Below are 27,797 nucleotides of genomic sequence, written 5' to 3'. Positions count from 1 at the left end.
AAATGACTATTCTAGCTGCAAACGTCTGGTTTTTAATGGTATATCTACATAGGTGTATAGAGGCTCATTTCCAGCAACTATCACTCCAGTGTTCTAATGGTACATTGTGTTTGCTAATCGCGTTAGAAAGCTAATGGATGATTAGAAACATCTTGAAAACCCTTGTGCAGTTACGTTAGCACAGCTGAAAACGGTTTTGCTGGTTAGAGAAGCTATAAAACTGGCCTTTCTTTGAGCTAGTTGAGTATCTGGAGCATCACATTTGTGGGTTCGATTATACTCTCAAAATGGCCAGAAAAAGAGAACTTTCATATGAAACTCGACAGTCTATTCTTGTTCTTAGAAATGAAGGCTATTCCATGCGAGAAATTTCCAAGAAACTGAACATTTCCTACAACGATGTGTACTACTCCCTTCAGAGAACAGCACAAACAGGCTCTAACCAGAGTAGAAAGAGAAGTAGGAGGCCGCGGTGCACAACAGTACAAGAAGATAAGTACAGTAGAGTCTCTAGTTTGAGAAATAGACACCACACAGGTCCTGAACTGGCAGCTTCATTAAATGGTACCCGCAAAACGCCAGTGTCAACGTCTACAGTGAAGAGGCGACTCCGGGATGCTGGCCTTCTAGGCAGAGTGGCAAAGAAAAGGCCATATCTGAGACTGGCCAATAAAAGGAAAAGTTTAATATGGGCAAAAGAACACAGACATTGGACAGAAGAAGATTGGAAAAAAGTGTTATGGACAGACAAATTGAAGTTTCAGGTGTTCGGATCACACAGAAGAAGATTAGTGAGATACAGAACAAGTGAAAAGATGCTGGAAGAGTGCCTGACGCCATCTGTTAAGCATGGTGGAGGTCATGTGATGGTCTGGGGCTGCTTTGGTAGAGGTAAAGTGGGAGATTTGTAAAAAAATAAAAGGGATTTTGAATAATGAGGCTATCACTCAATTTTGCAACGCCATGCCATACCCTGTGGACAGCGCTTGATTGGAGCCAATTTCCTCCTACAACAGGACAATGACCCAAAGCACACTTCCAGATTATGCAAGAACTATTTAGGGAAGAAGCAGGCAGCTGGTATTCTGTCTGTAATGGAGTGGACAGCGCAGTCACCAGATCTCAACCCCATTGAGCTGTTGTGGGAGCAGCTTGACCGTATGGTACGCAAGAAGTGTCCATCAAGCCAATCCAACTTGTGGGAGGTGCTTCAGGAAGCATGGGGTGACATTTCTTCAGATTCCCTCAACAAATTAACAGCTAGAATGCCAAAGGTCTGCAATGCTGTAATTGCTGCGAAGGGAGCATTCTTTGATGAAAGCAAAGTTTGAAGGACAAAATTATTATTTTAACTAAAAATCATTATTTCTAACATTCTCAATGTCTTGACTATATTTTCTATTCATTTTGTAACTCATTTGATAAATAAAAGTGTGAGTTTTCATGAAAAACACAAAATTGTCTGGGTGACCCCAAACTTTTGAACGGTAGTGTAACTACTTTGGGATCGAGTCAAAATATAAACCTTATAATTGTTTATCAATGCACTGGTTTAAAGGGGGAGGTTGTTCTTCCCTGTCATCACGCAGGCAAAAACATTGGCATCTTTTAATCTATAGGTGCTTCTTAGGTCTACTTCCCTCTTACCTCCTCACCTACATTGCACGAAAGAGCTCAGGATCTCATAATCTTCGATCTCAGGATCTCATAATCTTCGATCTCAGGATCTTATAATCTTCGATCACAGGAACTCTTATTACTATGTGTTCCGAGGGTCAGGACTGAACTCGGAAAAAAGGCCTTCAGGTTTGCTGCTCCCTCGACCTGGAATGCCTTACAAAAGGATCTGAAACTTTGCGGCCGGATAACTTTGAATGCTTTCAAGCGATCCTTAAATGACTTGGAGGCTGGTGCATCTGTCTGCAGATGTTTTTGTTTAAATATCACTCATGCTGTTTTTCTGGAGGTATTTGTTGTGTAGCTGCTGTATGCTCCTGCTATTTGTGTATTGTCTATTTGTAACTCTGTAACTGTCCTGCTGCCTATCTTGGCCAGGACTCTCTTGGTAAAGAGATTTTTAATCTCAATGAGCATTTCCTGGTTAAATAAAGGTTATAAATAAAAAAATTGATTTTACAATCAATAGAATTATTTAGTTGAGAATCTCTATCATATTGAAATAAAATTTAAACTGTCGAATCATATCACTCCAAATTGGACCTTGCGAGTCGGAATTGAAATAGGCATCAGTGGCGTATCCCAGATTTGAATACCAAGGTCTTAAGCATCATAAACTACTGAGGACCATTTGCACCACTTCAACATGAAGGACACTGAATATGTATGTGCAGTATTCATGTATAACTGTGCAGGCATTATAGATTCAAGTAAATTATCTACTATAATAAACAACCTAAAACGTAACCATTCAAAAGTAGCAACCTCTTGTGGTGGTGATCAAGGTTACATTTGATTAGAAATCAAACAGTCCACTAATTGTTCCTTTTGGGGTCTTTTTCTACATAACAGTTGTTATTTACTTTAATTGGCCTCACAGTGCTCCATCTGCATCCAGTTTGCTACCCTAGGCGGGTGCTGTGTGCATATTGAAATCATCACAGAGGGAGAAAAAAACAAACTGTCATTTTTCTCTCAATGAATATAAAGCCAAAAATGGGCCAATGAGATGCAGGAGCCCAACTCAGTGCTCCTAAGGCTGTCTTGTGAAGTTTACTCAAACGAGAAAAAGTCATGGCTGTCATGTGGATTGATGTTGCCCAGAAAGGTAACACCCCCTTGATAGGACAGGAAAAGGCAGAGGAGCGATGTGTTTTGAAACTGCTGCTAAAGCTTTGTAAATAACAAAAATCTCCAATAAACAGCCTTTTTTTGGAGTGAAATAAAATGTCAATTAGATGGAAATCTGCATGAGTTATGAAGGAAAGAGGGAATAAAAATGTGATTGTTACAAAAACCCAGCTGGCTTGCAGCGATCACTTCAAATCCAGACAGATGTTGTCACTATATGAGAAGGGATTCACAGTACGGTTGCTTTTGCAGGCAAGATCTGAATGCAGTCCTTGGACCTTAAAGAAAATAAGAGTATATATATAATATAAAATATACAACAAAGAGGCGACGTGAGACATATGGGCGATGCTTGCTGATTTAAACTGTTTCTGACTGGGATGTGGGCAGCAAGCAAAACTAAGACCAAATCTTCTTATGATCGACATCTTGTATTTTTATTTATTTATTTATTTATTTATTTACTTACTCATTTATTTATTTATTTATTCATTTATTTATTTATTTATTTACCACCTATCATTTTATTGTATTGTATTTTGTCTTATTTTAATTCTTTTATTTTCCTAACTTAGGTTGGGGTTTGAGGGAGTGCAGGGTTTTGGGAGGGCAGATGTGTGTGTTCATTTAAAAACAGAAAAAGACTGTAAACTATTATACTGTATTGGCAAAAACAAAATTAAATTAAAATAAATTTGAAAATACAACAAAGAAAAATCAGACACAAAGGGGAAGAAAGGGAAATGGTTGACAGCCATTCAGTTTTCCTGCAGAATATTCAAATTACTTTTGGAAAGATTTCGGTAGATGAGTATTTCTGTACTCTTTCTACACTGATAACCTTGATACACAGACTGTGATCAAGCCTTGCAGATAGTAGAGATGTATATTAAACTCATAAGATACAGGTATAATGTGCCACATCTCTGAGAGTGCAGATACAAAAGAGAGAATATTATAATTTACCTTGGATTCATTTATGACATCAGCATACATAAAACAAGTTGATCATATTACAAAGTCAGGACTGTTTGAAGTTTTAGGAGGAGTGCATCCAAACTTGTTTTGCCTCATTTACTAATTCAGTGATGCAAAACACTTTATTAGCTCTTCAGTGTGATTAAATTATGCTGGAAAAGTGTCAGAGAGGCTTTCACATATGAGCCATAGGGGCTTTAGTATAAATTGCACATAAGATTTATATTAGACAAAACATGTTCTAAGTGTAATATATGCTTGTTTACTCAGTACCACAATAAGCATTGCCTTCATGAGCAGTCAGACAAAACATTTTCTAAGTGTAATATATGCTTGTTTACTCAGTACCACAATAAGCATTGCCTTCATGAGCAGTCATTTTCAAAATTAAGCCCTTATATTTGAAAATACCTACACACTCACTAGACAGTGCTACCCCTCTACAAAAGGATAATTAGTACCTTGGACAGCACTACAGATAGAACATAGTCTGATCAGCACCTTGGACAGCGCTTGCAACATTTCTGTAGTCTGCTGGTCTTGCCAAACACTTGTCATCTTGTAAGGCTATTACTTTTATTAGCAAAGGGTTTAAACTGATCAGGTCAGCCAGTGAATCTTTGGGCAGGCGAGTCCTTCAGCACCCTGGACAGCACTAACGACACTGCTTACATGATATCAGTGCCAAATCACTCAACTATACCTACATGGATTAAAAAACAACTATAGGAGCTTACAGAAAATAAAAGGGATTATATGGCTGCTATTTTTTTATATATCTAGTCATCTATTAGATAACAGGTCTAACGTGATTATGTTACATGTAGTGGTAAATTATATTGAGCAGGCTCTAAAGCAGTACACTTTTACACTTCAACAAAGACTGTTTCATCCGACAATGCTCAAGGTCAAAATGTCTCTGAGTTTGTTGTATATCAAAAACCTTACATTACATCACTGTTTGTTTTCAACATGCCCTCACTTTATCTGAACATTTGACAAATGCACCAATGTGGTATATAATGAACGACTGTCACAGGAATACTTCAGCTTTTAAAACAATATTGAGGAGTAAGGGTTTGGTTTCATCCTGTGAGGCAAATCTATGTACAAGCATACAAAGACATACTATTGCATGCATTGAGTTTGTAGTATAGTGCTTGTATTAGGAATAGGGTTGCAAAGGGGTGGAAGATTTTTCGGTAAATTTCAAGAAAGTTTCTGGTAAATTTCCATGGGAAGTTCAGATGGGGGATTTTGGAAATATTTCAAATTGGAAACTTTCCATGGGAATTATGGGAATTTATGGGAATTAACTAGGAATTGAGGGTAATTTAATGGAAAGTTATCATATCCAAGCATAAATACTTGTTTTGTTTTAAGAAGACATCCATCCAAAATAATACAATTAAAAACAGATTCATTTGTCAGTAGAACTTTATCAAGTGTTAAATATTTGTTTGAACAATCAATTCTTTCATTGAAGAACATAAACATGAATGTGGAGTTAAATATTACTCATTCAAAAATGAACAAAAATGCAATCCCAACAAAGTCCCATTCAAAATTTTAAATGAAAAGAGATCCTCTCCCTCCAAAAAGTCCCATTCAACATGCAAATAAAAAAGCATGTTCCCTCAAGCTTCTCAAGCCTAGCCTCTGAAGGATTCTAGAAACCATCTGTGCATGTGATGGAGGAATGCACAGTGCATGTAGGGGGCGTGGTCTCAATAGCCCTGCAGTAAGCAGTGTGCTATGTGCATGTGATTGAGGAATACCATAGATATTCAACTGCACTTGCATGAAATCTAGTTGTTTTAGTCAGGATTATGCTAAAATATATTTTCCCCAACTATATTTAAGTTCCCAATTAAGAGCCAACCTTCAGTTTAGTTCATTCCTGGTTTATTTCCATTTATTCCCATAAATTCCCGTTAAATCCCATGGAAAGTTTCCAACTTTGAAAATTCACGGAGTTTTGCAACCCTAATTAGGAAAGAGTATATGTATACTGTATGATAAAACATAGAGAAATGGTGTTGTTCCTGCAATCTTAATTGGACCTCTTTGAAAGAAGACTGAGTGATGTGACAGCCCTCTTAAAATATGTTGCATGTTTTCCTCCTTAGTGGTAATCTGAGTGTCGGTTTCCACATAATATGTGCAACAATGTATGCAAAGCATTGAATGCAAAAGCATTTTTATGCATATGAGATGTAAAGGAGGAAGCATCATGCGTACATGGGAGAGTTAAATCCTAACTTATGGCACATACGCCTCCTCCTATTATCTTCAGAGCTTGTGATTAGCATGCAGGAGCACCCTGCCTCTGTGAACAGAGAGGAGAAGGGATTTCCTCAGCACCAGTCAATAGCTGCACTGCATCTCACGCTGACCTTCTTTCAGAGAGTTTCCTCTCACACTTACACACACAAATACATATACACACACGTACAGTTACAGGGTGAGTTGATATACTGTAGGTACTGCACAATAGAGCAGCTGTCGTGTTTTGTATACCATGCACGCTTAATTTCATGACCCTCTTCTGTGTATCAGATGTACTCGTTTGCTCATGCAGGTGGTATAATATGGTCTCGTGCCTGTAGTTGTTTTACATTCAAAAGCATGCCAAGAGTGTGCGTGACGATGACAAGGAATGTTCTCATTTATGATAAATAAGCCCATCACTGACACTCACAGGAGAGCTGAGGTGACTGACAGTGACAAGTCGCATCCTTACAGCTATTTTCTCATCTTGCAGCATATACTGCCGCTTCTCCAGCTCACCAAAGGCAATGTTTTTTTCATCTGAATATCTCAGAGTGTTCCTGTGAAGCTTGCCCAACATTCATATAGTGGTGAGTCTGGAAGGGCTAGTCTCTGTAACAAGCCGAAGAAGTCCACTGCTACCATGTTGTAGGCACAAATCACAGCCTTGCTACCTGTAGGTGACAACAGAAAATGGCTGATCCTGTTTTAAAAATAGAGCCTGGCTCATTCGTGCCCCATTTTATAATCTATGTGCTCTGGAAAACTCCTCGCAGACGCAGAGAGAGCAAGTACGAGGGAGAAGGAGAGGCTGACATGAGGATGGTGTTGACAGGCATGTTTTCACAGAAACAGTTTCTGTGCCTGTCAAGATTTACACATGGGCTTTGCCTCTTACTCTGAATATTTGGTGACCTCATTCAGGGGTTAGTGTGCATTTTTAATGTCCCCACACGCAACCAGTATCTTTCCTCAATCCGTGTCAGAAAGCAACATAGACATTTTGAGACATGTCATAAACACCAATGAAGGATTAGAGTATGAGCTATGCTTCAAGGTATATTTTTAATAAACACTATTTCACCACAGTCGGCTCTACGGAGAATAATATTGCATACTCGTGTGAAAAGTGTAACATAACACATGGCAGAATAACTTTTTGCCCCTTTCTCTTTTTCATTTCTATGATTAGGGATGTTCATGGCAATTTATTTCCTTGTCATTTACGTGGAAATTAACATTCAGACAAGTTGACTGATCTACAGGTATAAAAAGCCCTCAGAAAACAGTCAACAGCTTAACACCATCCAAAGCTATATGGCACACGGCCTATTTAATTGCTATTTTTTAAAGTTATATTTTTTTGGCCTTTTTGCCTTTATTTGATAGGATAGTGAAGAGAGACAGGAAATGTGGGGAGCAGAGAGCGGGGGAAGACATGCAGGAAATGGTCGACCAGCCGGGAATCGAACCGGCAACCCCTGCGACGAGGACTATAGCCTCTATATGTGGGGTGCTTAGACCGCTAGGCCACCAGCACCCCATTAATTGCTATTTTAAAAGTGAATCATATTCTTCAATATTGAAATTGAAGAGTATTTTAGATGCAGCTAAGATGTGTGGCATTTTTTTGACTTGCATTATAAACATCAGCAGCAAAAAAAAGGCAGATTAGAGACAACAACGAGTGGAGTACAGGAAGGTGGGTGAGTTTTTTTTAACGACTGACTCGGAGAGCGCAGCAGAGTAAACTTCTTATAGCTAGCATGCCCAATCTTCCATTTCAGGAAGTTGGCGTCAAAAAGCCGAGATGATCTGTAATGGCTGGCACACATTACAGGATTCTTCAAACCTTCACACATTAAGAGACCACACCCTTGATAATACCGAAAGACAGATCGCACAAGATCTCTCTCTTCTGATCTTATAGTGTGTGGTGTGCACTACGGAGCACAGCACACACTATAAGATTCTTCAGCAGAGTATCAGGTTCTTCACGCTCAATATTCCAAATCTCGCTTTGTAAAACCTATGAGTAAAATGGGACTTCGGTGTAAACAAACATGGCGGACGAACAGGAAGAAGTAATGATGTGTGTTTTCAGCCTCTTACTTTCCGAAAACACACACAAAAAAGTGTTGGTTTCCCATTTCGGAGGTATAAGGAACTTTTGTTTTCACCCGCGCCATGTTTTTGTTTGTTTTTACTTCCTCTTCCGTCAGTCAGCTGAGTCAGCTCGCCTCTTGATTGGCTTTTTCTCTGGTACACGTGACATTACACACTGTGCGTGCTCGGCTCCTCTCGTAGCATCCCACACACTGCAGGATTTCTAGTCGCAAATATTAAACATTATTTACGATCTCTCCTTCTGAGGCCTTCCGAGCGGCTCCGACCGGACAAAATCACTCATAACACACCCCACACCACAGGAAAATCAGAAAAAGGTGTCGTTTGCATCGTGCCCGATTATCCTGTAGTGTGTACCCGCCTTAAGTCAGTTTTTATTGTGTTGTATCACATGTACTGTCAATATGTGTGCCTCAGTCAGATCGTGTTTCTGGTGGCAGTGTGCCCTGTGGTCACTCTCTCTCTGACTGCAGGTAATTTAATCCTTAGTCAAGTAAACTTGCATGTCACTGACAGTTATTTTCCCTTGCTTTATTTTGGTGCACTGAAGCCTACAAAACTCAAAAGCTTATGAAAAAAAAATCCTATGTTTTACAGTGACAGAGTGACTTGCATATGTCTTCAATCATTATTTAGGATGAAAAAGAATGAGATGAGACTCATGTCACATGCAAACTTTTTAAGGATTCCCTGAACAAGAGTACTCAGAGAGTAAGCCTGATTCAAGACTGATAAAACTTTCAAAAGGAAACACGTATTCACGCGTATTTAAGTGCAGTGGTGGACAGCAACAGAGTAAATTTACTTGAGTACTATACTTAAGTACATTTTTTGAGTATCTATACTTTACTTGAGTATTATTTTTGGGGATGGGCTACTTATGACTTTTACTCCACTACATTTAGAAGACAATAATTGTACTTTTGAATCCACTACATTTCTATCAGTGCTCTAGTTACTCACTACTTTTGCTTTAAAGTCAGCTCATGAATTTCCTTCTCTTTTCTGAAATCTGATCCCAAAGACAGTAAAATGTGTTTGTGTAGTTCTGTTTGTCTCAGTGGTTTAGTCGTACCTGTATATCGTGCATCTCCACGGTTGAACGTGGAGCAAACACAGAGCAAATTTCACTCAGATCAGGCAGTTCATTTAGAGGTGGTAATGATGGCTATAATTCTCCACCTGAGCACCCATGGCCATATCTTCAGTCTGTGTTAGAGGTTTTTGAAATGAAGAATGATACGTATCGTTTGAAATGTTCTCCTTGTTTCTCACTCTGCCCAAACATACAAACATTCACAGTCCAACCTGAGAAAGCGTGTTGAGCTACGTAACATTTGTTTCATTCCAGATGAACATTTCAAACTAAGTTGTCTGTGCTTAGAGTAACTTAGTTTCTGTTTTTATTCCATGGTATAGTTTTTAGAGATTTCAAGTAATGTTTTTTAAATAAACATAATGTAACAGAATGTACTCCTATGTAGACTTGACTGCACTCATGTATTTGAAAATACAACATTAAGAGATTTTTTAAAAAGTACTTTGAATACTTAAGTATTTTTAATAGCAAGTACTCCAGTACTTTAACTCAAGTAATCATTTGACAGAGCAACTTACACTTGTATTGGAGTAATATTTGACCTGGAGGATCTATACTTTGACTCAAGTAATGAAGCTGTGCACTTTGTCCACCACTGTTTAGGTGTGTACCTCTGTCTGCAGACAGTGCTGGGAGTATTGTAAACAATGTAGTCTGAGCGCACACTGTTGGACTAATTGTGTGATGTCACTATTTCTCAAGCCCTCCAAGCAGAACTTTCTGTAAAGTTCTGTAATAAAAAAAAAAGTTTGCTAAAGCCCTTACAGTGGTATGCCTCATTCAGATTGGATGATTTTCATACAGATTTTGGCATCTCTCAAATTGTGAGAATTTGGTTGCAGGCTGTCTTTGATTGCCAATGCAATAAAAAAAAAGAATCCACCATTGAGGACGTTTCTCAAAACAAAATCTAGGACAACCTTTTTTTGAATCAATCAAAGCTTTCATAACATTTTTTCAAACAGCTTTCTCCTGGGAAAGCACACAGTTTATATGTACCTTTAATTCATTAAAGAAATGCTTGAAGGACAACTGAGAAATAAATGCTTCTGTTTCTAAAGGCTTCTGATTCTGTTTGATAGAGATAAAAAGAAAGAGGAAGAGGGGGACACAGGAGAGTGATAAAAGAAGAAAATGAGAGACCTATTGACAAAGAAGCTATGTCCTATCTATTCTTTTCATGGGAGGATTGCATTGGGATGCAGGACATCACCGGCAGAGCGATAGCATCGCCTTTTTATCGCAGGACAGGATAAAATGTGGACATTAGAAAAAGCAGCTTAGAGAATAATTGGCCAGAGGAAGAGAAAAGAGATGAAGTGCAGAAATGTAATGATAAAGACGGACACTCTGCCGGGCGGCCAATTATGCACTTAGGGAAAGGAAAACCTTATTCTTTCTGATTGATTCATGATACACCTTGTGCCTGTGCTCTCCGTCCAAATTTGTCTTAGGGATATATTTGAATTAAGTCACATGATGATGATGATTCACACTGAACCACCACTTCCTATGTCCTTTCTTACCTTGAATATTAAAAGCACAGTGATTCATGCAGCCACCTCTGTCACTGGGGGTCAAAGAGGGAAAGTCAACAGCTACATCATAATGACAGGGATCTTCCAGGCGTCAGTCAACACTACACAGAAGTCCGTGCACATTATAATCCCCTCTTCTGTTGTCATGCCAGCATCATGCCCCCGGGGCTATCATAAAGCATTAGAGACAGACCATACATGTGAGCTGCTAGACAGAATTAACTGCCAGTCTCATCCTCTGGAAAGCCCTCTTAATAAGCACGTCTATGCCCTATTGACTTACGTAACGTGGTGTGTCGTAGTGGATCTACATCTGGCCCCACAGCAGCATCAGCAACACGCCCTGCTGGTGGTGTTCTGGTTTGCACATACACATACATGCATATGCACAGATTAAGAGCACGTGAGGATGTAACAGATCATTGTTGTAAATGAGCTTTAGATTTAATGTTGTAATGTGCGTGGGTTGCTGCAGCATAAATGCAGAACTGTTGAAAATGGGGTGTGATTGCAGAAGCTGGGCTGGTCTCCCAGCTTCCCATAGGTTACACTGGGAGCTGATGGGACAGTCAATAGATGCAGGGAAGCCTCTATGACACTGTGACCCCTGCTGTCTAAACAGGGGACTGCAAATAATTGCATGTCAAAGATGTTTTGAATTCAAAAAGCAAGAGCCACATGTTCAGGGGCGTTAGTCCTCATTTCATGCTTGTGCATGCATGATGAAATGAAAGTAAACAAGATATTTAATATTATTCATGAAGGCAATGTTATTTTTAGTCATAACTGTCATTCCTGTTCTTATATTTTAATTATATGCAGGAGAAAAAAAGGCAGTTTGATGCAGAGAACTCTGCCCTGTGAGTGTGTATTATTAGTACTCCACTGTCCTTATTTGGTGGTAAGTGTAATCTCAGTGTATGGTGGCATGGAGAGTTAAGCTTCCTGAAGCAGGTGGAATCGATGTAATCAGACACGAGGGATGTGGAGGGAGGGAGGGAGGGAGGGAGGGAGGAAGGTGGTGTGTGTGTGTGGGCGGAGGGGAGTGGGGGTTGCTGGGTCGGGGTGCTGCTCTGCATCATAAAAAGGTTCTTGCCATCTTGGGGATTCTCAGCACGGATGCTACATATTACCTTTCTCGTCTGCTTTCATTGAAATTCATTTTTGGCTTGAGACACATGGAAGGGATGCTACCCAAGTCCTCCCAATAAGTCACGGTTGAGGAAAGAGGTTTTTATTTAATTCCTAGTCCGAGCAGCCACCATTTAGATGGAAATTTTCCGCCATCACTCTTAAAAATGAGCTGCCCTCAATGAATTCTCAAGCATTATTCATCTTTCGCAGGTAAATCTGGTGGTTTGAGAGGTATCCTCAGTCAGTATACTCTGGGTGGTCTCTGTAGTTCTGCTGAGGAGAAGAGGTTACCTCAAGGTTGGGGAAACAGTGATAGTTACATTTGGCTAACCTTAAAAATCCCTAGCAAATGAGCTCTGAAATGCTAATCAAAGTACTTTGTGTGTTTTGTTTTTGCTAGAACAAGTGATTGCTACTGTTAGCGCACACCATCACTGGCTTGACAGAACGAGCATACTAGCTTTAGCTTGCACCACCTTTAGCTTAATACAGTCACTGAGCAGCACAGGAGTAGGAGTGATATTTTATTATCAAGGCCCACGCCTGTGGAACACCCTACCTGAAGATCTGAGGGCTGCACAGAGCATAAACATTTTTAAAAGCAAACTCAAGAGCTACCTTTTTAGTCTTGCTTTTAACTAAGCTTCATTCTTATAACAGTCTTATTTTTTTAATTATCTAGTTCAAATTGTAGTCACTTTTATTCTATTTATTTATCTTAAGTGTATCATCTTATGTTCTTTTAATGGTTTAATATTTTTGTGTTTTATTATCTTAGAAATGTATTTTATTTTTGTGATTTTAATTTCCTGATGAATTCTTGTAGTATGGCAGGTAAACAACTACGAAATGATTAACTCCTGAAAATCCCTGGTTACACTGAAGGGTGACAAAATTCACAGATTTAAGCGTTTTTCGACTGCAGGACCTTTACCCCTGAACTACCTGCGTTTCGATTGGAGGAACCAGGGTCTAAATTTAGTTCAGGGGTAGATAATCTGCCCCCATGAAAAGCCCCTGCATGAGGGGTAGTACTTTTCAAAGGTCCTGGGTCTTTCGGTTAACTGTTACGGTGTTTGTGGAGTTCACACAGTTGTTGAAACACAGAGGGAGTTCCTGGGAATGCATACTAGTTTAGTTTTTTATTAAGATTTCAAAATATTATTTAATATAAATTTTTTCTCCATACGCCACTGGCCTGATTTGTACAATCTACCCCGGACTTCAGCCCGCGGTCGACACGCAGACAACAATGGGGGCACAGGAACCTTTTAGTTCTGGGGAAAGTAGTTCTGGGGGCTAAAAGACCCTGGAACTCTTGGTCGAAATGCACCTTTTGAATTTTAGGTGGCTTTAGTTTGTTTCTATTGATATTAATAGCCTGATATATTTTGGATAGGATGATACCCCTGGAAATGGGTTTGTTCTAAAACAGAAAAAAGAAAGAAAGAAAAGCAACAATTTTTAATAACTACAAACTGAAGGAAAATTTGCATAAAAAACAGTTAATCCACTAGAATCAAGTGAGCACTACCTGATTCAAGCTGCCAAAAATTTGATTTTCAGCATGAAACTCCATTATTTTGTGTATTTAGCTGTTTAAAAATCTGGCTCTGTTTGTTTTGGGCTGAAGAAGATGCTTTGTCTTTGTTATGAAGGATAAAAACATTGTGAGTCTTGTTTTGTAACGTTTATAGCAAGCTTTGTTGTTGCTCCTCTGTTGCTTTGTGTAAAATGATAAAGCTGAAAAGAGCAGATTTTGAGCAACAAAGTGGCCATTTTGGTAGTTTATGAAAAAAAACAGGTATTTCAGGTCTGTCCGAATAAATTTCGAGGACATTTATTTCATCGTCATGCTGGCTCCCTGTGTAATTTCTTTCCCTCAGACCTTTGGAGACTTCTTGAATGAAACACAGAGGATGTGGCTTCTATCATTAGGCTACTTTCAAGGGACTGATTATGAAGGGTAATTATAGGATGACTAGGGAGAGGGGTTATCACTTGTGTCATTGCAGAGGTTGAGATGAAGGGTACTTTGTTGGACTGATGGCTTCTCTTTCCCGAGGGGCGTGAGAGTAAGATCATGGGGCGCTGGCGACTAAAGCCCTCGCCAGCCTGCGTTCAGTCCTCGGGGAGATGCAAAGACGATGGTCTCTTCTTAATCTCCTTTATTACCCAGCAACCCCTCTGTCCTCTCCAAGTGATCTTGGGCTCCCTTTCCTCTCTCCTACCTGTCTCCCGCACTTCCCAGCCCTCTTGCTCTCTGGCCTGATTAATAATGAATGAAGCAGATCATCTATCGATCCCATTCTCTTTGTGTTAGCACAGCAGAAGATATCAAACCTGTCAAAGGATCTTAAAATAGCCCTGCGATATGGTCAGAATACTGGGGGAGTTTGTTGGGTTAAGGGTAGGGGCTTCTTGTTTTTGTGGTCAGCAGTTAATAGAGCATAAACTGTGGCGGAGCAGCAGAGGAGGAGTGGACAAAGAAAGGGCACAGAGTCCTGAAGTGCCTTCTCAGCTTCTCGGCTGAAGGAGAAAGGTGATGATCTGTGATAAGTGTGAAACTGGAGGTCTCTTATACCTTCTCAATCTACTTTTGGCTCTATATTAAAGCTCATCTGTGCCAAGTTGTGATCTTTCAGGCCTCTTCTGTGGTCCTGAGTCTCTAAGAAAATCTCCACTCAGCCGTTTCTGCCCTGCAGCTCTCACTTAATCAATCCAGCAGATTGGCTGTGCTCTCTGACAGGGGAAGGACCCTGTCAAGACCCTGACGGAGACTAAGAGAGATGTATATCTGTCGCTTTTGGTTAATATCAGCGGTCAACATTATGCAGGGCTCAGTAGTCCTTATGTTGAGGACACAGACGGAGGGGAAGTGCAGCTGGAATCTGATCATTTACAGACTGGCTATACTGCTGGATATGATCCAAGTTGAGCTAATTTGATTCTGAAATGTCCATTCAGATTAAACCAGTCACAGACAAGTGACAGGACATGAGGGCAGCTTATATTAACAGGCTGATTCTCTTCTGGGGGACTGGAGGGAAATGAACGTTACTTTTGAATCTACATGACTAACAGAAGTGGGAAAAACCTAATAATGAAGTGGCTCCTCATCTTTCCAGCGTGTGACAAAATAAAGCAGTGCCTATTAACGGCCCATAATCACATGCCTTTGATGACTGTGAGTTACAAGAAGTTTCATATAGCAGCCAGACTCCCCTCCAAACTTTAATTTTGTTTCTGTCAAACCAGGCGAGGATCCTGCTTTCTACCAAAATGCAAACCAGATCAATTAAAAACTAAACGTGATGAAGCTGAGATAACAGATGTATTCATCGAACCACTCTGAAAACCAAATAATCATCAAGTCATTTTTGTAATGTCAACATTTGCATGTTCATAATCCTCAGCAGGGACATGTTTAAACAGCGATACATGACAGCTAATTATACGTGCAGATAATTTATGGTAGCCATTTCTGGGGTTTAGAGGATGCACAATTTACTGTTCTATTAAACATTTGTTGTTTTATTTCGCACTTGCTTTAGCAATGTAAAAGCATCAATGTCAATAAAGCCCCTTTTAACTGAGATGAACCTTAATTAAGAGAGGTAGGAGAGACAGTGCTAACTGTTGTATCTTTAGTTCATTCACGATATAATATTATAACTTTACATAGTGACGATGTATATGGTTGGTCTACAGATAATAACTCCAGGTAATGTTAACTGATGGTAAAAACAGTTCTTTATCCAGTCCACAAGATGGTCGTATTCCCCCTGTTTATCTTGCTGTTCAAGTACCGTAAAGAAGTGCCGTAAAACAGTGACGTAAAATGACGTAATTACCTTAGAATGAAAGAAAGAGCACAAGTCTGAAAACGAAGTTGTTCATGCCATGCATTGTTTATGTAAAGCTGCAAAGTTCCCTAAGCAGTAATTAAGAATATATCATAATCCAGCTGTAGTAATAAAACAAAGGTCAAAGCAATAAGTCATAAAATCAATAAAAAGTATTCTAAAATAGTGAGTTTTTAAAAGCGACTTAAAAGACGACAGTGTGTTGGCTTCCCTGATATCTTCCGGCAGGTCATTCCACAGCTTAGGGGCCCGGACAGAAAATGCTTGATCACCTTTTGTTTTTTTGTTTGAGCGTGGAATAGTTAGTAAGACCTACCGGAGGATCTGAGGTTACATGATGGCTCGTAGGGAGTCAAGAGGTCAGCAATGTAGTCTGGAGCTGACCCCCTACGAGCTTTAAAAGTCAACACCATCATTTTAAAATCAATTCTAAAATGGACTGGGAGCCAGTGAAGCGATTTTAAAATGAGTGTGATGTGTTCTCTCCTGCTGGATCGGGTTTTGAGTCTGGCTGCGGCATTCTGGATTAGTTGAAGTTTATTGAGGTTATTTTGTGAGAGACAGGAGTAAAGTAAATTGCAGAAATCTAACCTTGATGAAATGAAAGCATGAATTACTGTTTCTAGGTTTTTGATTGAGAAAAATGACCGGATTTGACTACTTTTTTGTACACCCTTACTTTATCCAAAAACATTTGGAATCTGAGCAGGAAAGGAGGCAGTGCCTGTGCATATGTGCATGTGTTTGCAGAGCAGTCAAAAAAAGGATGGAGGAGAAGGCATCATACGGACCTGGATCACATATCTCCAAACATGATATTCTTATTGAAATAAATATATTTATGTGGTGGGTTAGACTGTGCGTAAACAGGGACAGATCTAATTAACTATAAGGCACTGTCTCTATAAAAGAAATAAATGGCCGATGCTCAGGCCCCCCTTGATGTCTTTGTGTACTTGTGTCTGATCCTTAGTGGTCAATAAAATATGTTTGAGTTCAATGGCTGACAAAAATGCAAAAGTAGAGTTTTTCTGATATCTTTTAGACCAAATAGTTAATGGATAATCAAGAAACCTATTCTATACTGACACTAATATTCAGCTTGATAAGAGTTAGATAATAAAAGTTGTCTGAATCTGGATCTGACTCACTTTGTGGCCCTTTAGGGGCTCCTGTACCACTGTCTCTTATTGCTGTACTTAAAGTTTAACTGTATATTTTGTGGTGAACATGGGATCAGATAAAGTTTCTCTCAAAGGTTGGGAACACACATCCACAAAAGAGTATAACTGGGCTATGCCTGGTATTAAGTGTAGCTTAAACTTGCTCTGAAAAGCTTTTAACTGGTTATAAAACATCCTTAATTTAATGCAGACGCCTCTATATCCACTATAGCAATACAGACCACCAGCTAGAGGACAGCCTATATCTTAACAGTTATTCAAATGCCTGTTACAGCTGCCACAGAGTAGAAAGCTTTGCAGCATACAGACAAAAAGAGCATTTGTTTATATCTAAGTTTCACTGTTAGTAGAATGTTAGCTAGTTAAGAGAAGACAGTGCAATATCATTTTAACTATACACATGTGAAAAATAGTATCAGGAACAGTACTTAATTATATTTATTTAATTATACTGAAGCTCGGCAAGTTGGTTTTCTGAACCCAGGATGCCACGTATGTACGTCAGAGTTAGTCATTTATATGAGCTGAACTTCACGTGTACTTATGTAAGATGTATGTAATGCATACATATACTATATGTATGCATTACACTGATACAATAACAAACTCAATCTATATTATAGATTGAGTTTGTTATTGTATCAGTGTAGGTGTCAGTGTGCCATTGCTTTTATCTTCTCCATTCTTTTCCTTGGGGAATGTGTTATGTTTGGTAAACTGTGAATGTTAATTCTATATTTCTCCACGTATAGCATGCTTCCTTGTCGTACTGGTCCCAAAGGAATAACATGTTCGTGATTTCAAAGACCATATAATTCTATCCATCCTTCCCTCAGGCAAAAGTCACCTAATTAATGAATTTCTATGTTATGTCCATGCACTTTTCTAAGCTTTGTGATTACATGAACTTCATGTTTAAAAACACATGAAAATGTTTTTCAGTTTTGGTGTTTGCTGGGTTTTGAGCATTACTTTTCTCCCTTATTCTAATATAAATGCACCTCTCTCCCATGTTCTACATGTCCTTTCAGGACAACTTCACTCCAGAGTGCAAGTTCAAGGAGAGCGTGTTTGAGAATTACTACGTTACATACTCCTCCATGCTCTATCGTCAGACCCAGTCGGGTCGCTCCTGGTATATTGGTATCAACCGTGATGGCCAGATCATGAAGGGCAACCGGGTAAAGAAGACCAAAGGAGCAGCACACTTCCTGCCTAAAGTTATAGAAGGTTTGTGACATTGAAAGACGCATTTATGTCCAATATTTGCTTCCTTGCCGTAGCAGACGATTGCCATCATTGACAATCAACACACTGTCTCGTGAGAGTTGCGTTCACAGCAGCATTGCCTCAAGTTTAAGCTTGTAGTATTGCATGCACACAAATTTTGATGGTCATATACAGCAGAGCATGTAAAACAGATTATGAGTTATGAAACATTAGCTGGAAAAGGTTGAACAGATGTCTTTTTTGTAAACAAAAGCAAACAAGTAAAAAAAAAAACAGTGTGCATCTCAACTCTCTTAACTAGGCCAGGGGTTCCCAAATTTTTCAGCCAAAGACCCCCAAAATGTAGGTGACAAAGACTCACAACCCCCACTACATCGAAGGGTTTAAATGTTGCTTCAGACTTAATTTGGCTGGTCTGCAGAAAATAAGCCAACTACATTCACATTTGGCTGTTTCCTGTGCTATTATGAATTAACCTGCAGCTTTTGTGAATTAACTGTTAACTTACCCTAACCCTAAAATTAGGATCATCATCAGGCCACAAAGACAGGCAGAAAACTAATTTTATGAAACTACATCTTCTAGTTGTACCTACTATTTTTGTTGCTATTTTTACAATAAAGGGTCAATTTTAGTTTATCTTTAACCCTCCTGTTATGTTTGTTTATCAGGAACCAAAATAATGTTCCTGGATCAATTTAACACAGGGCATATTTAATTATCCAAAAGTGTCAGAAATCAAAAAAATCCCAATAAACATTTTTTTTATCTCATTATTAACTCGATTACTAACCATTTAAATCAATATTTAGTGCAATGGTGTCCTTTAATTCTAACAGATCATGGTTTAATGAGGATTTCTCACTTGTTTTTAAGGAAAATTAATGTTAAAAGGGTGTGTGTTTGTGTGTGTGTGTGTGTGTGTGTGTGTGTGTGTGTGTGTGTGTGTGTGTGTGTGTGTGTGTGTGTGTGTGTGTGTGTGTGTGTGTGTGTGAGTGGGGTGAAATATGTCACACAGTTGCAATGAAACAACTAGTATTTGACACTTCTGACCCCTTTTAGCCTCCCACTTTGACTGCCGGATCAAACTGACCCACAAACAGTATATCTATAAACATTCGGGGGGGTTGCAAATATGTGAAATCAATCATTTTCATTTTATATGTTGGTTTCACCTCATTCGGTCACACATTTTTACTATGTGTGACCACAAATATTTACATAAATATTTTTAAAAGCAAACTCAAGACCTACCTTTTCAGTCTTGCTTTTAACTGAGTTTTATTCTTAACAGTTTTATTCATTTACTTATTTATTTATTTTATTTATTCATTTATTTATTTATTTTAAGTATAGCATCTTGTGTTTTTTTAATGGTTTACTATTTTAGAGTTTTATTATCTTAGAAATGTATCTTATTTTGGTGATTTTAATTTTCTGTGTAGAGTTTTAACATCTTATTTTACATTAGTTTGTTCAGCAACTTCTTTTTTAAAATTTAATTTATTTTTATTGTTTTTATTGCTATTGTTGCATATATTGTGTTCTTAACCTTAGGATTGTGGGGTGGTTTTGGGGTCGGGGCTGCGGTTGGATCTTTTTCTTAATTTATTCTATTTTAAGTTGTTTTTATGTCCAGCACTTTGTGTGTACAATGCCATTGCATGAAAAGCACTTTATAAATAAAGTATGATTGATTGATTGATTGATTGATTGATTGATTGATTGATTGATTGATTGATTGATTGATTGATTGAATGTCAAGCAAAACTTCCAAATGCTTAGCTAAATATAAATGCACATTTATTTAACAGATCCCTAACAGCTTCTCTCTTTGTTTCCCAGTTGCGATGTATAAGGAGCCATCGCTACATGAACTAACCGGTGAGCCGGTGAGCCCTCCTCGAAAAACAGTGAAGACATCAGATTCTCCGTCCCTGAAGAATGGTCGGAAAGAAGCTCCCAAGGCTGATGCCTCATAGCACAGGAGACTGAGGGTGGGACACGGGGCAGCAGGGACACTTGGAACACAGCTGCCCAATAATGCACTGAGGGTGGCTAAGAGAATGGCCCGCGTTGGCCACCATATTCAAGAGGTGCACTACAGGATGCTGAGATATAAAAGGGTCAGCAGTCCATCAGCAGCCAAGAAGGCCTTAGAAAGGAGTCCCCCCCTCAACTGTCACCAGAGGAAAAAAAGACAAGGATCCGAGCCAGAACTACTACCAACTCCCCTCTCCACTGTTTGCCTCTTTCTCGCCCCCTGTGACTTCTCTAAAACACAGTCTCCTTCATTTCTCTGTCATGCTTAAAGCTTCTTTGTTCCACTGACAATATGCCTACCCACTGTCTGATCTATTCTACTGTATATTCACCACTCACTCATTCCCAGCGCTGACTCGGCATCGTAATCCTCAACCCCCCCTGGGCCCCCTCTTTGAGCCCTAAAGTTGGTGACAGTGTGGCTCAGCCAGCTTTCCACCCACCATCTGCCGAGCGGCTAAGCTAATTACCAAGGTCAACTAAAGCTCAAAGCGAGATGAAACAGCTCAGAGAGGAAAGATAGCTGCTGGGATCCTGGGTCAGGTCAGGTCATCTGAGCGTGGAGAGCATACGAGAAAGTGTGTGGATAAAATAACAGTTAAGAGAAATGTATGACTTTAAAACTAATAGCATCTTTTTGTTTTCTTATGTTCTTCTTTGTCTTCTTTTTGGTGTGAATATGGCCCGGATTTAAATTTTCGAGAATTGTAATTCGTCATGCGTCAATCATGATAAGTGATAACTCAGAGATAGTTGAAATGACATTGGTAATCAAAAGATACGATCATAATGATAGCAGAGTGGTGATGATAATGTTAAAGAACACAGGGGTTGTAATTACAGGATGGTGATGATGACAAGAGCAGGATTTCTGTGTTTCTTCAAAGTTTATGAACCTCACAATAGAGGTGCTGCTTGCAATAGTGTCGTATGAAATAGAAGAAAAGAAAAATATACAAATATAATAAATATAAATAAAAAAAATAATCTTCTTGGAAAGATGAGCCATATCACAGAGTATTAAAAGCTAGAGTGAAACACCACATCTGCGTGAATTAAGCAATACAAGTACCAACAAGCCAGGTGATACTTTTCAGAAAGGATATATATTAATGAATGAGAGAGGAAATGCCACCCTCTTCCCAGCCCCTCTCTTCTCTATCAGGTGACTACTTATTACATTGCACTAGCTCATTGGAGGCTACAAATGAACAACTGTGTTGTGTTTTAAATCCCCAGGTGTATCTGAACTCAGTCACCTGGAAAAGGAGCCGTAGTGTGTACTTCACTCAGCATCTGCTGTCAGCACAAAGCCAGGTTTGAAGGCAAACATCAAAGCCAGAGGAGCCTCTGAGCTGCAGCACTTGTTATTCTGAGGACGTCTGGCAGCTTATCCACTCGCTAGCTTTATCAAATCACCTTGGAAGAATCGCCCTCAAAAAATGGAGTCGTCTGAGTGAATGTCGTGGTGTGATTGTGCTTTAACCCCCCCTCGTGTGTGTGTGTGGATGTCTTCTACAGTACGGATGCACTGTTAGATTGTGTGTGAATGCCCCGATAGAGGAGGATGGATAGAGATACTGTGGGTAACCTCTAACACGTCCTTCAGACAGGACACCACAGTGTGTCTTTGATATGTCTGTGTTTGTGTAAAGGTGATACTTGGGGAAACTCCACCTTTTGAACCGGTTTCACTGGTTTAGGAGAGTTTCAATAAGGGCTTTGTAGAGGCAAGAATCTCCTGATACAATAAGATACATATCACAATAACAGGAGTGGGATTAAATATATTGTAACGTACAGTTGTATTGTGAGCTTGGCGATGTATTGCATCTTTTATGGCACTGCCTGTTTCAATGGCCTTTCTTTTTGTTGTTCTTTCTTTTAACTCAAGCTTATGTTATCACTTTGCTATATTGGAGTAGAGCATTGTAAGAGCAAAAGATAGATTACATCGCTGCTATCTCGTGGTTGGGAGTTGAAACGCATCACAAAAGTAACCGCTGCCATGGATCTATGGGTGTTAACCATTGATTTAAAATAGACAGTTTTAAAAATATTAATTCAATATCCTATATACTTAGTAATTCAAGTGTATTGACATTTTTGACACCCCTTGATTCGATACATTTGAAAACAGCAGGAAGGTTCATGGTAGGGATGCACGATATTGGATTTTTTGCCGATATGCCAATATTTTAAAACTCATTTAGCCAATTACCGATACAGATATTTTTTTCCCGCACACCTAATTGCAGAGATCATCAATTGTCTTCTGTTTTGGAGTTAGCGTACAGTATTATGGTGAAACTCTTATCACATTTGTTATGTAATATTCATTTTTTGTGCAAAATAATTTGGCCAATTTCACATTTGACATAGTAAGTAAACCTAACCTCTGTTCACAGGGAACATGTGAAAAGTGCAACCGTACAGCAATTCAACCCAAATTAAATAAAATGGTTTACTCTTTGACAGTAAATGTGCCTAAATTAGTCAGCTACATGTACCTTACAGACTGCTGCTTAAATTCAAATTTAACTTCAAACATTAGCCCAACATTTGTGCAGTAGCCCATTATTTTATCGGTTTATTATATCGGCGGATATCAGCGTGTTGGCCGATATCCGATAGTTCATTTTAAAGCCAGTATCAGCCGATACCGATAATGTGCCGATAATATTGTGCATCCCTAGTGTTAACCATTGATTTAAAATAGACAGTTTTAAAAAATTTGATTCAATATCCTATATACTTAGTCATTCAAGTATACTGACATTTTTTACACCCCTTGATTGGATACATTTGAAAATAGCAGGAAGCTTCATGGGGTCAGAACCAAACTAAAGTACTTGATTTATTCACTATTTCATTTGGATGTATCCCACTAATGTTTTGATTTCCACCTGGTTTCTCAATCAGGAACATTTTACATAAAAATATGCAATGGCCTGATGGGAAGTTGAGGCTTCTTCATGGGAGCTGCAGGGATTTTGGTTGCTGTCATGTCAATGCTTGCTGCTGTTGGATGCTGTCTGCTCTTGTAACCCACTGAGGGGGAAAAAATGTCGCCACAATGTTCAGTCAAACTGAATGTTCATGGATATGACCAACAAAACACGTCACAAGCTATGTTAGCTATGTCAGGATGAGCATTTGCTTGAAGATATGGAAGGCAAACAGTAAAAAAAAATGCTGCTCATAATATGGCAGCTTAAAGTCATGGAATATTTCTGGAGGGTTCAAGGCACTGGTATGGTGTCTAATTTTAATGGCGAGATAATGTGCAGAGGGGTTACAGAATGTGAAACAGAGGCTTTAAGAATGTGCTCTATTGACGGTGAAAGTAAGTCTGAAATAGGGTGTTGAATTGTAAAGAGGTCAGCACATGGAGGCAGTTGTTTGGAGAGAGTGAAGGATTAGCAGGTGTATTCTTGAGGAATGTTGATAAGGAATTTCTGCAGGAAAGTAAGCAAAATTCTTGGCAGGGTTTTATGCGGTGTGTGGATATGATAATTAATGTGAGACAAAGAGGCATGTAAGGCACTGTGCACTGTTTATGACAGGGGTTCTATGGAGGAAATTAGTTGGGAGGGCTTTGCATTCTTCCACCAAGTCTTTAATTTTCTGCACTTTTCCAGAGGGAGTAACACTCAGTTCAAATTTGGATATTTTGTCCTTGTAGCACATTTTGCATTGCAGACCTACAAATGCTCCCTCTCCCTGGTGGCTTTTGGTACAGCCTAAGTATGATGTCTCACTGAGCATTACCAACTACTGTATGATATCAAAGTGTGTGCACAGCAGGTAGTACACAATGCTTGGCTTATTTTAGCTGTCGGGAAGGACACATGCGAGTTTTGAGTATATTTGAGGATCCCATCTGGGAGCTTTTTTGTGACAGTTCACATTACAAAGTTTATCCTAAGTCTGTTCTCTAAAAGTAAAGTACTTGGGGGTGCCAAGTAGAGACTGCCAAAATGAGGCATGAAAGAAATCTTTTTCCTCTTGGGTCACAAATGCTAATGAAATTCATTGTTGATGAATCAGACATTTTTTTTCTTAAATCCCCATTATGTGTAGAAGAACTTTCCACATGCTTGAGGTAACTGCCCAAACAGACGTCCACAAATGCTTTATTTTGACACAAAGCTTGAACAAGGAATATCCAAGCATTTTTGGTTGAGTATTAAACAAATTATCAAACACATTGGATTTCAATCAACTGATTAGTAAAACACATTGTTCTAGCTCTACTCTACAGTGACAGGATATTGAAAGCGGGTCTTACTTTTAAAAAAAAACTAACTCTCAACATAACTTATATGCATAGACTGTATAAATAATGGACGTAGTATCCATGACGTCACCCATCTGTTTCTGAAGCGGTTTTGAAGCCGATCATCGGTGGCAGCCATATTGGAAATGCTGAACTCAACCTAACTGCTGTTAAGCTAGTGTGAGGTAAAGAGGCAGGCTTTCACCTTCCTAGCCAACAGCTACAGTGTTCCCGCCTGTCAATCAAGTCAGCTGTGCCTCTCAATGGAAGATTCGTAATCTTAATATCTTCAAAACTGCCCCGTTACGAAAAAAATTCACCCCCCGTACAGTGTGCCTCAAGTGGACACTCAAGAAACTGTCATTTTTAACACTTACGCATTGGCTTCAATTCTCGTGGCCGAAGGTTGCCGCTTGGTTAAAATGTCATTAAATCACTTTACTGTGCAACACCATAGAGATCTAAATCCTCCATAGACATTATTCTAAAAAAGGAACCAGGCCTTACTGTGATAACACTGAAGAAGGCCACTGCAAGTTGTTGGATTGTAATACTGCAAGTTCACTGAAGAAACAAAGAATGTAAATAAGACAGATGACGAACCTGAAGAGGAGAAAGAAGTAGAATGTAGGTTAAGGCGATCTGAACAGAACAGCAAGCTGATGAATGTAAAGTAAAGTTGAGATGTTCAGAGACAAGTAAGTGCAATGAAGGAAGCAGAAGGAAGGATTTAGATTATGGTTCTGTTGCTGAATGTAAAAGTTTTGGCTGGAAAGAGATTGTGTGAGTCGATGAGAAAAGCTAACTATAACTTAGAGGAGGTAAAAGGAGGATCTTTGTTATTGTACTTAAAAGGAGGATCTTTGTTATTGTACTTTAAAGAAGTCAGAAAGTGCTGTGTGTTTTCATTGAGAATACTTTTATGTTGCAAAGCTAACAGTGGGGTGGTAACATGGAAAATAAAAACACTGATGCAGTTTGTGTGCCCACGCATGAGAGATTTAAAGTCATAATCCCTTTCCTACAGCATCACTTTAACCACAGCCTACAGTATATACAGACCATTAACTTTCTTTTCAACACTGTTTCCTGTGTAGGTGTATACAGTGTGTTTATAAGGTCTGTGTGTGTGTGTGTGTGTGTGTGTGTGTGTGTGTGTGTGTGTGTGTGTGTGTGTGTGTGTGTGTGTGTGTGTGTGTGTGTCTGTCTGTCTGTCTGTCTATGTGTGTATGTGTGCATCTATGATTAAGAGTAAGGTAAGACAAGACACAGAGGCAAGGGGGAAAAGAAAAGGGCATGAGATTGAAACAGTGATCGATAGACTCAATAAACCACAAACGAGAGAACAGCCACCATGTGATGGGTGCAAAAAATTTCCCCAAGGTCTGCCAGAGACAGCCAAATCCATTAGTTCATAATGAACTCAGTGGGCTGCTCTTTGATTTCTACCAGTGAACTCAAAAAACAACCCAGAACAGGAGCAAGATTCTTTCCTCAGGCCAAGAGTGAAAGCAAGCTAGACTAACCTTTAAAATATATCTGCTGGAAAACATGTTCCAGGTGAAAAACTTCCCCAAAACTGCCCACTGAAAATAATTGGACAAGAGGAACCATGCTACACCTTAAAAGCACTATTTATTGCTTGAAACATAAAACAAGTTCACTCACTGTCTAGGCTTGTTCTTAAGAGATCAAAACAAACAGGAATCCCCTCTACTTTATCAGAGTTATGGGAGTAAGAGGCAATAATGAAAAATAAACTGCAGCTACATCATCACCACAAGTGTTTAAGCAGTGCAATAGAAATGTAAAGATTTTATTACCACCAGTGATTAAGCACTTCGGTGGAGATTTTAATGTTATTGTGCTGTATTAACTGTTACCAACATCCAACCTTTCTGGAACATTCATATTCATGGTGAATTAAAACAAACATGGCATTACCTATATCCCGTGCTCAACAATGCTGTGTTAGCTTGAATTAATGTCAAGAACACACGACCGTTCCCTGTTGTGCATCTTTTGATTTTGAGATTTTTGTCACTTTGGCATAGAGGATTTTTGTTGTTTGTTTTATTGTTGTCCTTTTGTGACTAACCCCTAAAAAAAAACACAAATGGTGCCACTCAACAACAGGAAACTGAAGCTCAGCACTGTCCAAATGTTACTGAAGTTATTCTTAAAACTGCAGTTCTGCTGACATAAAAAACAACAAACATATGTACACTATACCATGCAGCTTTATAAAGAGAATCAGTGTATAAATGGCTCCCTCTAATGGATGAACTTTGTTGCCTAGCATCATTAATTAGAAGCCTCAAAGAAAACACTTTGATGGCATCACTCCAGCCACACTCAAAGCTGCAAAGTAGCTGAGATAAAATGCTTACCTCTTCAGATAAGTGTACTGCTGTATAGTCTACTCCCCTAAAATCCCTGATGACCATAAGTTGTTAAAATATTGCGGTCATGTGATGATAATGTATGCAACAATAGCTTCCTAATTTGGCTGTAGAACACTTCCAAGTAGAGCAGCCCCTTTCACAAGATTAGTGCTTTCCTATTGAATTAGTTCAACAACAATAACACAATTATTACTGTGAGTTCCTGATGGCACCACAGTGTCTGTACTACAGATATATATATCCAGTGATAAATCACATAATCAATGCAGTGTGTAGCAGTGAGGAAAACACTTTGGGTTGGTCCTTTTTTGGTGCTATTTGTGGCTTCTGAATAAAAAAAAAGAAAAACATCAAAAAGAAACATAAATCACTCCTTGACAACAGTACAAAATGGACGTGTGCCACTCTCACTGTTTCCATGTATTAAATATTGAAAGCATGATACTTCAAAAGGTTTAGCCTTGGATGCAACACTGAGTTTAATTACAGCTATTTAAATAAATGATCATTCTTAATAACGGGTACCACCCAGACGGCACTTCTACTGTCATTTTAAAGTATATTTGCTGCTGCGGCATTATGAGTGTCATGTTTAAGTAGGCAGCCTCTCTGAGGAGTGAAAAAATGTGAAGGATGTAATATGTCACCTTTTGATCTCTGTAAAATGTAGCAGCATGCTTCTAGACAACAATACCTGTCTGGGTGGCCTAAATGTGAGGAATGCTGCCAGTTTACATGTATGTTTTTGTCAATAATACAAATAGTGTGTATCCGATGTACTATGCCAGGTCTATTTCCTTTTTTCAGAAATGTATTTGAACAGTCAGTGTTGATA

At 39.0% G+C, this 27,797-nt stretch overlaps 2 protein-coding genes across 2 annotated transcripts in view; one reads left to right on the top strand and one right to left on the bottom strand.

The window, feature by feature from the left end:
- Window positions 1-20,930, top strand: part of fgf11b (fibroblast growth factor 11b) — a 55,815-nt gene extending 34,885 nt beyond the window's left edge. Inside the window, exons 4-5 of the mRNA XM_034684224.1 lie at window positions 18,037-18,235; window positions 20,081-20,930. Coding sequence (XP_034540115.1) covers window positions 18,037-18,235; window positions 20,081-20,217 — 336 coding nt within the window. The 3' untranslated portion in view covers window positions 20,218-20,930. The remainder of the gene's footprint in view (window positions 1-18,036; window positions 18,236-20,080) is intronic.
- nlgn2b (neuroligin 2b) overlaps window positions 1-27,797 on the bottom strand; it is a 203,547-nt gene that overhangs the window by 173,918 nt on the left and 1,832 nt on the right. The gene's annotated exons all lie outside the window — the stretch shown is intronic.

Source organism: Notolabrus celidotus, chromosome 5 (genome assembly GCF_009762535.1).
Source record: "Notolabrus celidotus isolate fNotCel1 chromosome 5, fNotCel1.pri, whole genome shotgun sequence".
Classification (NCBI taxonomy): Eukaryota; Metazoa; Chordata; class Actinopteri; order Labriformes; family Labridae; genus Notolabrus; species Notolabrus celidotus.
The sequence above is the reverse complement of the archived record's forward strand: the minus strand, read 5'-3'. Positions and strand labels throughout refer to the sequence as shown.